Source organism: Bidens hawaiensis, unplaced genomic scaffold (genome assembly GCF_021521415.1).
Source record: "Bidens hawaiensis isolate Kalapana, Puna unplaced genomic scaffold, B.hawaiensis_p1.1 tig00049144_1, whole genome shotgun sequence".
Classification (NCBI taxonomy): Eukaryota; Viridiplantae; Streptophyta; class Magnoliopsida; order Asterales; family Asteraceae; genus Bidens; species Bidens hawaiensis.
Genome location: NW_027498797.1, coordinates 6,239 through 17,848, shown reverse-complemented (window position 1 = coordinate 17,848; position 11,610 = coordinate 6,239). Strand labels below are relative to the sequence as shown.

General features: G+C 35.8%; 1 protein-coding gene and 1 pseudogene across 2 annotated transcripts; one reads left to right on the top strand and one right to left on the bottom strand.

Annotated features, from left to right (window-relative positions):
- Positions 1-543: 543 nt before the first annotated feature.
- On the top strand, positions 544-5,758 carry LOC143597846 (triacylglycerol lipase 2-like). The gene is made up of 9 exons (XM_077076226.1): positions 544-917; positions 1,056-1,178; positions 3,482-3,622; positions 3,713-3,823; positions 4,101-4,244; positions 4,340-4,380; positions 4,486-4,565; positions 4,647-4,742; positions 5,315-5,758. Exons 1-9 carry the CDS (start codon positions 723-725, stop codon positions 5,635-5,637), a joined length of 1,254 nt encoding a protein of 417 aa, XP_076932341.1. The 5' UTR covers positions 544-722; the 3' UTR covers positions 5,638-5,758.
- A 53-nt stretch (positions 5,759-5,811) lies between these two features.
- LOC143597845 (chloride channel protein CLC-b-like) lies at positions 5,812-11,181 on the bottom strand (annotated as a pseudogene). The gene is made up of 6 exons (XR_013147006.1): positions 10,876-11,181; positions 10,594-10,794; positions 10,332-10,509; positions 8,066-8,598; positions 6,158-7,301; positions 5,812-6,059 (listed from the first exon to the last, which is right to left on the bottom strand). The product of XR_013147006.1 is annotated as a chloride channel protein CLC-b-like (transcript).
- Between the last annotated feature and the right edge of the window lie 429 nt (positions 11,182-11,610).

Genomic DNA, 11,610 nt, shown 5'->3' with positions numbered 1-11,610 from the left:
CTTCAAAGTTAGAGCATCTCCAACCATGTATCCACTTCCTCATCCAGTCTAGTTGGCAAATGACATGGATGAGAGAGGAGCGAGAAAAAAATGAGAGAGAGTTTGTTTCATGTTTAGTTTTCTGAATGAGTGTGGATAAGATATGTGAGTGAAAAGTTAGTGAAAAGGTAGAGAGAGGAAAGGGAAAAGTAGAGAGAGGAGAGAGAAATTGATGACTGGATATCCAGTTTATGTTAACATTGTGGATGCTCTTAGTTCTAGAATCGTGCAATCTTCAATCCATAATAACTTTCAATTTACCTCATATACCATCATGTAATTTACACTTATCTTTAGTTAAATAGTGAATTTTCTTTTTCTCGAAGTATTCCATAACCAAATCTCCCCTAATTAAAAGGCAGTAAATATAAAAAGTCGTATAGATTCACTCATTTTCATCCTTTATATTAACTTAGGCAACCATTTCGTGTAAGTGTTCAAATTCTTGTTAAATTTGTTACATAAAATACGCCACTTTATTTTTTCGTGTAATTTAAAGTTTTCTTAAGATGGAAATTCCAGAAAATATATCTTTACACAAATACACATTAAACTGATCCAAAAATATTTTCAAGAAGTTGTTCACACGCTGACATTATATTACATACGCACCACCATAAATACTACTTTGTAATTTTAAAACATAGTCATCTGTTTCTCTCATCAATTTCTCCGAACAAATCATGGCTGTCGGTAAACTTTTAATATTCTTAACAACCAGTGTATTAACATTAACATTAATTCAACCACACCCAGCTGTCGGATCAAGAACATTCATCTCCGACTCCGACGGTGCAGCCATCATCACCAACCCACCACCGCTCGGAATATGCGCCTCCGCCGTAACAAAATATGGTTACAAGTGTCAAGAAATTGATGTACGGAATGTGTTTAGTTTAGTTGTAATGTTTGGTTACGTACTGATTGGGTTTTTGTGTTTTTTTTTGAACGGGTCAATATTCTCCAAATAAACTACTGGCTAAATTTATTACATCGGGTTTTCTTTGTGTTGTCAGGTAACGACGGAAGATGGATACATATTAAACGTTCAGAGGATTCCGACGGGGAGAGACGGTGGTGGTGGTGACGGCGGGGGGAGGAAGAGAGAACCGGTGTTGTTGCAACATGGAGTGCTTGTGGTAATTTTTATAATTAGATTGCTCACAAGTCACAAACTCACTAGCACATAGATTAGTCGTAGGATTACACGTTTACTTAAACGTCAAAATAACTGTTTGTCGTTACACGAATCACAATATGCTGATTTTGATTAATAGATGTATCTTTGTTTTAGATTGGTTTGTTTTTTTTTCTTGTTTTTGTTGAATGATAAACAAATAAAGCCCGGTTACTGAGTACTCAATCCCACTATCATCCGTTGTTCAAAGGTTTACTACGGTTAAACTTTGTTAGGATCGGATTTGAACGTGAGGCCTTGCGATCTTCAATTAAAATTTAATTTCTCCACCCGTACTAGTTGAGCTAAAGCTCATTGGCTTTTATTTGTCTTTTTTTTTTACTTTTTGTAAAAATAAAACAGTACATTATTTTTATCTAAAATATCACTAACTTTTTATAAAAAAAAAAAATCCTTTTGATTACAAAATTTTTGATGTCAAGCTTTTTCATTAATTATGGTTATTGTTAAACAAAATTTGAATTAAAATACTCAAGCAAGCGAGCTAATTTTTTCTTGATCGAGGCTTGGCTCAGGTAATTTACAAATAGAACCAATTTGAAAGAAGCTTTTGTTGGTGTTTCGTTTGGATATTTTGGAGCTACGAGCAATTTGACTATTTGAACACCACACACTTTCAAAAGATGTTAGGATTTTTATATTTTGATTTAAGTTATCGATATGCTACACTCAGTTACTATATATTTGAAATGATTTTTCGGTTGGTAAAGAAAAGTAAAGTAAAAAGGCAAAACAAAAGGAGAGTTCGCAATGAGACATGCGTATATTTGCGTGATAATTCACGTTGTCCCATGAATATATTTTTTATTTATCGAATTTAAGATAAAACAAGAAAATGGAACTCTAAAACATTCTCATCCCATTCTTCTATTTCTATAATTACACTAAAAAACAATACATTTATCTTTCCTGTTCAATTAAATAATACTTTTTATACCTTTATCATTACAGTTTTCTCTCTTCTCTACTCACAACAAATCCAACAAATATTAAAAAATAAATAGGGGCAAACAATGTTCCCCAAATTTACAAAAAATCACTACATTTATCTCTCCACCCTATAATTTACACTCACAATCACTTACAACACCACCCTATAATTTGCAAACTCCCCACACATAATTATAGGGGATGAAATGTGAATGCTCTTAGGCCCCGAATTTGTCTCTATATTCACGGATATTATCAATCAACTTAAGTGAATATTATTTGATTTTTAATGAAATAATATCTATTCTATTCTATAGATATATTTAAAAGGCAACGGATACTCCCAGACCACCCATGATCCTCCCACACCATTTTTTTTCTTATGCGGCTCGTATAGCTATACGGTCGTATAGCACATGAATCGTGTCAGTTTGTCTTATGTTGTCGGCCATCGTTTGTAGTGCCTCGTATAGCCATATACGGGCCATATAGGCATATACGGGTCGTATAGGTCTATACAGCCGTATAGACATTTTTTTAAAAAAAAATGATGACCATATATCTAAAGTATGTTTATACAGGTCGTATCTAGCTCGTTTATCTTAATAGGCTTAAATGTTTAGCTCAAGCTTAGCTCATCAAAAGCTCAAACTGTTTGTGGCTGGTTGACTCGGCTTGTTTCTTATTAAATTTTCTAAAAAAAATTTGAGGTTTTTTAATATTCTAACATATTTGTAGCTTACATATAATAAAAATTTGAGGTTTTTTTTAAGCTTAGAGAACTGAAAATCTGTCTATACGGCTCGTATAGTCGTCTTCCGGCAGCGATTAAGGTAGTCTGAATGTTTATGCAAATGTTTTCTACACGGACGTATAGCCCTATACGACCCTATAGGTTTTATGGCTTGTCAGAGAGCAATACGAGACATTTAATGCCTATACGACTCGTATAGGCCTATACGATCGTATAGACTGTAAAAAGCTGTTTTTTTTGTGCCATTTTCAGTCATTCGTATTGGCCTATACGAAATGAGGATCACATCCCATTTAAAAAAAAGTTTGTTTTAGTGACATCCTTTATTTTTAGATATTGACAAGTCAACTTTTTTATTGGCTCCATAATTGTCCTTGACCCAATAATTCCAAAAAACCCGTGAAGGGTTTTGAACCTATATATATTCAAGTCTGACACTTCACTCAACTAAAACTAACCAGTACCAATTGCCATATATTTTACTAGTAAAAATATCATTTTACTTAACTTTCCCTCATAATTATAAATATTCGAACTTTGTAACGAATGCTACAATGTAGGATGGCATGACATGGCTACTAAATTCTCCGGAGCAATCCTTAGCCTTGATCTTAGCCGATAACGGTTTCGATGTTTGGATAGCTAACACGAGAGGTACCTCGTATAGTAGACGACATGTCACCCTTGATCCCGACAAACCCGTATGTCCAATGTTACATTTTCTTGTATTCTTTTATTATGTCAAATTGTATGTTAGATGATCGTGTCATTTTGATGCCATCATATAATAGGAATTCTGGAATTGGACATGGGATGAAATCGCAGCTTTCGACTTGCCTGCTGTTATTGCTTATATCTTCCAACAAACAAACCAGAAGGTCCACTACGTCGGACATTCTTTGGTAAACTATCTCACTATTTGATCAAAATAGCAAAACATGCATGTAATATGGTTTTAGGCTTTTAGCTATATGTGACATATTCTGATGCAAAGTGAAAACAATAAAATAAGAAAGTACTCTTAATAGAAGAAAACCAATATATTTTGAATACTAATGTAAAAATTTAATCTCAAGACTTTACATAGTAGTCGTTTTCATACTACTTTGTGCACCAAAGCAAACACCGCCTAAAGACCGAGCAACTACACAACTTTATGATACAATTTACTTCCTGCAGGGAACTTTAATTGCATTGGCATCTTTCTCAGAGGGTAAAGAAATAGACAAGATAAAATCAGCTGCAATGTTAAGCCCGGTCGCATACTTGAGCCATATGACCACTGCACTCGGTGTTCTTGCTGCCAAAGTCTTTGTTGGCGAGGTATGTATATTTGATCACGTATCCAACTCATGAACATGTTTTCTATATCATATGCAGCTCAATATTCTCCTAAAAACATTTATATTTCTCTACAGATTACTATAGTGTTTGGCCTTGCTGAGTTCAATCCAAAAGGGTAAAAATTAAATACCTCAGTTTCACATTCTTGTTCATGATCAAACTATACATGACATAACCTGTTACGTAACATATTGTTCCATTTTTGTTATAAAACGTACAGTGAAGATGTGGACCGATTTCTTAAAGGCCTATGTGCCGATCCAAAGGTATCATGTTACGACTTGATGACAGCTATCACAGGTAGATGACGTTTGGACATAATAAGTATCTGTTTAAATAATTAAAGACTATATTTTGTTTGATATGTTTGTTATTTCAAAGGTAGAAACTGCTGCCTGAACTCCTCAACTGTAGACGTGTTCTTGAGAAGCGAGCCGCAGCCTACCTCAACGAATAACTTGGTTCATTTGTCTCAAAGTAAGTTCATTTAGTTTAGTGGTGTGCATGAAACGAAATAACCGACTCGTCACCGAAATAACCGACAAAATCGAACTGAACTATCTGAACCCAACCCAAAACCGACGGTTTGGTTTTATGTTTTTTCAAAAACCAAATTTCTGGTTCAATGTTGACTTCGGTTTTGCAGGTATGAAAACCAAACAGAACGACTTTTAGAACCGAGCCCGTAAAAACCGAAAAAACTAATTTAGTCGTAGAAGTTATGGATTTTAACTTTATTTTTGACTGTTAGTAACTTATAAGAAATTACTAAATGGTGTAGCCCAAAAATTTTAGACATAAACGTTTAATAAATAATTCGCGGAAATATTAGGCCAAAAGTTTCAAGCACAAAATGTAAAACCGAAAAACGAACCAAACCCGATGTAATAACTGAAAAAGCCAAAACATAACGGTTTTTAAAGCCCAAAAATGAGTTTTTGGTTCTGTTGGATCCTAGAACAGACCCATGCACACCTCTAGTTTAGTTTATATTATTCACGAATTCGAGTAGATATATATATATTTTTTTCTAAACACAATACTTGCAGCTGTTAGAGATGGGGTGTTGGCTAAGTATGACTATGGAACTCCCATCTTCAATATGGAACACTATGGCAGCCCAAGGCCTCCAATTTATAACCTTTCAAATATCCCAAAAGACTTCCCTTTGTTTATCAGCCATGGAGGCCAAGACGCGCTTGCAGACAGTAAAGATGTCGCCAATCTGCTCGATGATCTCAAGTTGCATGATGAAGGGAAGCTTAGTGTGCAGTATGTCAGGGAGTTCGCTCATGCCGATTTTATCATGGGTGTAACGGCTAAAGATGTTGTGTATGACAAAATCGTCTCGTTTTTTCAACGAAACCAATAGCGATATTGATGTAATAATATCAAATGTGACATGACGTTTTGCCCTCGGTGGCAATAAGTAATCGGTTATTAAATACTATGATTATTTATAAAGACATCTTTCATATTTTGATTGATATGGATGAAATTCTTTCATGTAGGATGATGCATGGCTTTAACAAACCCAAAAAAAATGTTGCTTAAAAGAATGACTTGATTTGATCATGTATAACTGACAAAACAACGCGATCTTTTACTCTTATGTACATAGACGTTTTCATTCGTGTGGTACCTTCTTTAACCTAATACAAGAATACAAAATAATTACATGGAGATTTAACACACCTTTCTAGTTTCATATGATTTTTCCAGATGAGGAAATGCACTTAAAATGTTGTGGGCTCTCAAGTCTTGCCTGGTCAAGATCCCAACCACTGGTGGCACCTATGACAACAAACATAAGAAACATTAGTCCATAGTCCATAGCTCATACCATGATGTTTTTTTTTTCATTTTTAAAAATAGAAAGTTAACTAACTAACCGTAGGGCCGTGGCATTTTGGTAATACTAGCATGTGGCGAAGCCCGACTTGTCTAAACTGCACCAAAGCCTTGGCAGCCGACATGGTTTCCACCACTGTGAAAGGTGTCGTGTTGGTAAGCGGATGCAAATCCACATGCATTTCCATTTCTTGTTTCGTAACCGCCACATCCTCAATCGTGCCCCAACGCTCCGCCACGTCAACCCAAGTAAACTTCTCTCTAACCTCCCACTCATCAGTCCTCCTCCGATCTTTCAAAAACCATTTCTTCTTCAACACTAACTAAAGATGGGCTCTTAAAATAAGCCCATGAACTTCACTCATCTGACCCACACCGGGCACCATTGTGGTATCAACAACCGCGAAAGCATTATGGGTCGTGTTCCTCAAAACATCAACGATCCGGCCCACTTTCTCAATCCCAGAAAGAGTGACCAATGGCGGCTTAATATCAACTAACTCGCCAACGGTTATATTTCTCATCCAGGGTTCGGGGTTACCTTCCAAGAAAGGTAACCCTTTAAGCTCTAGTATGATCTCATAAATGCTAGGATTAAAACAATCTCCAACTGTTTTGGAAATCAAAAGGACAAGCATTGTTATAGGGAGCAAAAGAAGATTGTTGGTCAACTCAAGGAATATTACACAAAGCGAAACAGTCATCCTCATTGAGCCTGCCATTAATGAGGCTGCACCTAACACAGCATATAGACCTTGGTCAATGGTTGTGTAGGGGCCCATTGCCATACCGAGCAGACGGCCATAAGCCGAGCCCATTAGGATTATTGGGAGGAATAGACCTGAGGGGACCGCGATCCCAAATGTGAAGAGGCCCAATATGCAATAAAGTGCAAAGAAAATGAGAAGTGAGAACACACTGTATTCACTGGGTGTGTTGGTTGAGAATATGTTGCGGACTGCATCATCACTAGTTGTAAGGAGGAGAGTGGCTAAGTCGTTGTAGTGTCCTTTCGGGCAGTTAAATTTCTTGAAGTTCCCCATTCTTCCGGTTGTTGGGCACTCAGAATATATAGCAGATGGGTTGCATGGTGTACAGCTCGCGAGGAAGGGAAGCCCGTATAAGCACACAGAGGTGAATAATGAGACAGTGAGACTTAATAAGATTTTGGCTAATTTGCCTTTTCTGCAAGAAAATATGACAGCTTTAGTACCCTGTATGCAATTACCGTAAGTATACGATTAGAGGAGGTGAAAAGAGGTCGGGTGACGGGTCAAAAATGGTTTTGTGTTACCGTAAAACCAGTTTGGTTTGGGTGACCCATTAACACTTTTTGTGCATTGTCTAAATAGTTCAATAAAAGTAAAGAATTTAGTGCTTGATAAAATGATTTACCATGTTGTATGCATTAAAAATACACCCCGAGTGATTTTTAACCTGTTTGACCCGTTTCCCTTTTATCTAAATCACTAAATGTATTGGCCCATTAAACACTTATTTTGCATTTTCTAAAAGTACAAGAATAGTTAAGATTTAAGAACTTTAAATTGATAAACCGATTTATGAGGCTATATGCATTTAAAAAAAAAACTTTTAGAGTGACTTTTCAACATGTTTGGCCCGTTTCACTTTCATCATATGCATCGGCCCATTAATACAGGTTATACGCATTGAAAATACACTCAAGTGACTAACTACCTGTTTAACTCGTTTCCCTTTTACCCAACTGTCTTGACCCATCAACACTTTTTGTGCATTTTCTTAATAGTACAATAATAGTAATAAAGAATTTAATATTTGATAAAATGATTTAGAAGGCTGTATGCATTAAAAATACACTTTTGAGTGACTTTCAACCTGTTTCCCTTTTATCTTTTTTGTCCACTTTGACTTAAACAGCCGTCTGTAATTCTGTATACTATATCAAGTACGAACTTATAAACACGTACGCATTAATGACGTTATAGAGTCGAAGCACCTTGTGCAAGAGGTAGTTATAGAGGCTTCCCAAAACTCCTCCAATGATTCCAATGACAGTTACAGGGATGAGATCAACAACATGGTATTTTACCGAAACGCCACTGACGTCAAACATAATAAGCCCGCCTTCACCAAAAAGCCCACACTCTCCTGTTTTGCAGTACTCCATGAAAGCCCGAAGAACCACTACCACAACTGCAGTGCTGAAAAAAGTTCTCCACAGAAGTGCACTTCTCCACCATGTTGCCACTTCTTCAAGTGCAAACAACACACCGCCTACTGGCGACCTGAAAGCAGCACATACACCTGAAGAGGCCCCACATGTTATGATGTCTCGTCTATCACGATCGTTGTTGAAGTAACGAATCCATCGCCATCTGATCCGGTAGTTGTCGGGCCCGCCTTGACCGAGTAATGAAGCTATGCAGGCGCCAATGTGAACCAAAGGACCTTCTTTTCCTAGGTCCAAGCCTGCAGAGACAGCCCCAATGCTTCCAAAGATCTACATGACCATGATTTAGAAGCAGTATTAACAACATGACAGATTTTTTATAAAAGTAGATGGTTTATGATTGAGTACTTCTAGTTCTAGGCACGGCTGTAAAAATCGTGCCTAGGCACGATTAATCCCCGACTCCAAATTAATTCGAATCAGTTTTTTTTTAAATAATATAAAGACAAAATATAAATTAAAAAACTTATATAATTCTGACCATAAACAAGCTTAGCCAAATAGCCCATCCCATGATTCTTAAAATTATTGTGACTTGAACCCAAAAACCATAAACAATATTAGTCCAATCCATGATTTTAAAGGTTCAAACCTTATTAAAGAAAACAAAGCCGCAAAAGATTAGAAACAGCGGCTTAAAAATTGATCTTTCGTTGGTCAATTATTAGTTTTCATTATTCATTTGTAATGGCGTTTGACGTACTTTTGTTGCTTATTACAATTTAGTTTGATTATCACTTATATTATATGACCTGATCCGATCCGACCAAAACTAGATTAAAGAAAATATTATATAGCGATAAACAAATGACCACTATTGTTTTTAGGTGACTTAAATTGTTTTACTAGTCAATTTGAAGGTTTGAAATTGATTTAAATACACACATATTTATATTTGAATACCTTAGGGCTTAGACTTAACTTATTTAGGTCACATACCATAATGGTATTTCCCTTACATACTTTATTATTATTATTATTAGCTTTTATATTGCGGTTAAACTGTGACCTTTTTATTAATATTATTATAATTAGTAGTAGTTTTTTATATAACTGTTAAACTTTGATTTCCTTTTTTTGCTTCATACACATGTTCTTAGAGCCGAGGGTCTCTCTGGAAGCCACCTCTTTATTCCTTTGGATAGAGGTACGGTGTGCCTACATCCCACCCTCCCCAGACCCTACCTATAGCTCTGCTGTCGGTGGGATTTTACTGGGTATGATTGATTGATTGATTGATTGATATTTATATTGATTATCCATTCTTTATATTTTAATTGACTTGAAATTATTCTTCGTTTCTCATGCTTAAGTATTTATATTACAGATGTTCAATCTATTATTATTTTTTAAATGGATTATTGCATCTTATATGGTTACACCTATTGACACTGATTGTATACAAATACCCTTTCATAGATGTGAAATAATATAACCAGAAAAAAAAATAACAAACAAAAATTATTAATAATAGTATAAGGAAAAAAAGGAGTTTGTATAACAAAGAAATACGACAAACTTATTTGCGATTAAAATAATAATTACGCTTTTAATATTTCTTAACTTGTGTCATAATCTGGGAGTTTGCTACGTATTACTTTAACATTTGAACCTAATCGTTCTGATCCTAAATATCCTAATCCGTTCTAACCTGACCCAGCTCGTGTGGCAAATGAACTTGGCAAGTTCAACGAACACAAACCAAGTCCCGTCAGCAAGTTCGCTGAAAAGGATTTGGCTTGAGTTGCCTGCCATCCGATGCGAACTTCCCTAATTCGCTTGCCACATTAGTGAACTCTAAAAAAACATTGTCAGAGTTGTCATGTCATGAATTCGCTACCCTTGTGAGCGAACTACCTAGCAAAAAGTTTAAAAATATCGCCTAGTTGTACTTACCTCGATCCAAAACCATTATTCAAAAAATTCATAACATGATCACTCTTTTTTTTAGCTTCTTAATTTACAACTATTGTTAGTGAAACATGATGAAAAGCTATACATACCTTAACAAACATTGTTGTGGCACCATACATATCAGGAGTGTCAACACCATTCAAATAAGCTTTAATTTCAGGAATGCCAGGCCCGGCGGCAGTAGGCGCGAAAAACACACATAGAAGAGTTGCAAACAGTGTCAATATGAAATTAACCAGAGTCATGAACAAGAACCCCGTCATGTATCTGCATCAACCATGTAATCATATTTATTAACACATCAAATAAGGACCAAAATCAAGATTCTTAAAAAGTTACTAACAGAATTACCTTTTTCGCTCTATGTATTTTACTACCGCCAATAATTTGTACCCTGCAATGTTCTCAATAGCAAGATTGATGAGAGTTGTTATGATACCGGTCAAAAGCCCAACCAGGAAAGCCAATAACCATTTAACGAATACATACTGCAACACCTGCGCTTGTGATCTTGTTCTCCAATCATGCTTAAACAAGTAATTCTCGTTAATCCTAACATTTACAAAATAAATAGATTAGTTTCTTAGGATCTACTGTTTCATCGAAACTAAGAATATTCTTAATGTAACTTACTCGTAATCCAAGCTTTCGTTACACGAAACTTTGGTGCCAATGAGCGCGAGTGGTCTAGAAGAAAGTGTTTGGTTTCTCTTGAGAAGCGGTTCTCGCTCTCAGGGTCTTTTGTTTTTTGGTCGGTTTGTTCTTCCATTTTGGTAGTTGTGTTTGCCGCATATTTTTTTAAATCTTTCTCCATTTGATCGATCAGATGCAGTTGCAGAGATGTAGAGAGAGTTCAGAAGTGATTATTATAGCGTGATTCACGGGCATATATATAGCTTGGTTGAGGCTAACTAAACCATGCATATAATGCAGACAAGATTGTTTGGTGCCACCAAAAGACCAATCATTCTTTTCTATCAGGTCTAGGATAAGAGCAGCAAATTGTAACATTGTCAAGTGTAGCTATAAAATAAAAAAATTAAAAAAACTGGGGACCAGATGTAACATTTGATAATGGTTTGTTTCAGAGTTTTGGTGGCATATGAAGCAAAGTGGCCTTTTAATATTGCATACTGTTTAAAATTGAAACAAGGAAACCAATTCTAGGATATTCCACTAGACGGTTTTGCTATTTTTTTTTACTATAAAAAGTTACTAGGTGTGCCCTCGTAATAAAGATTACGATTTTTTTTACAGCAAAGGATCGGACACCCGAGATCACTATGTAAAACAGATCACCCTTCTGCCCAAAGAAGAGAATGTGGGGGTCAACTAATAACTGAAAGTAAAATGCACTAAGACATGTGT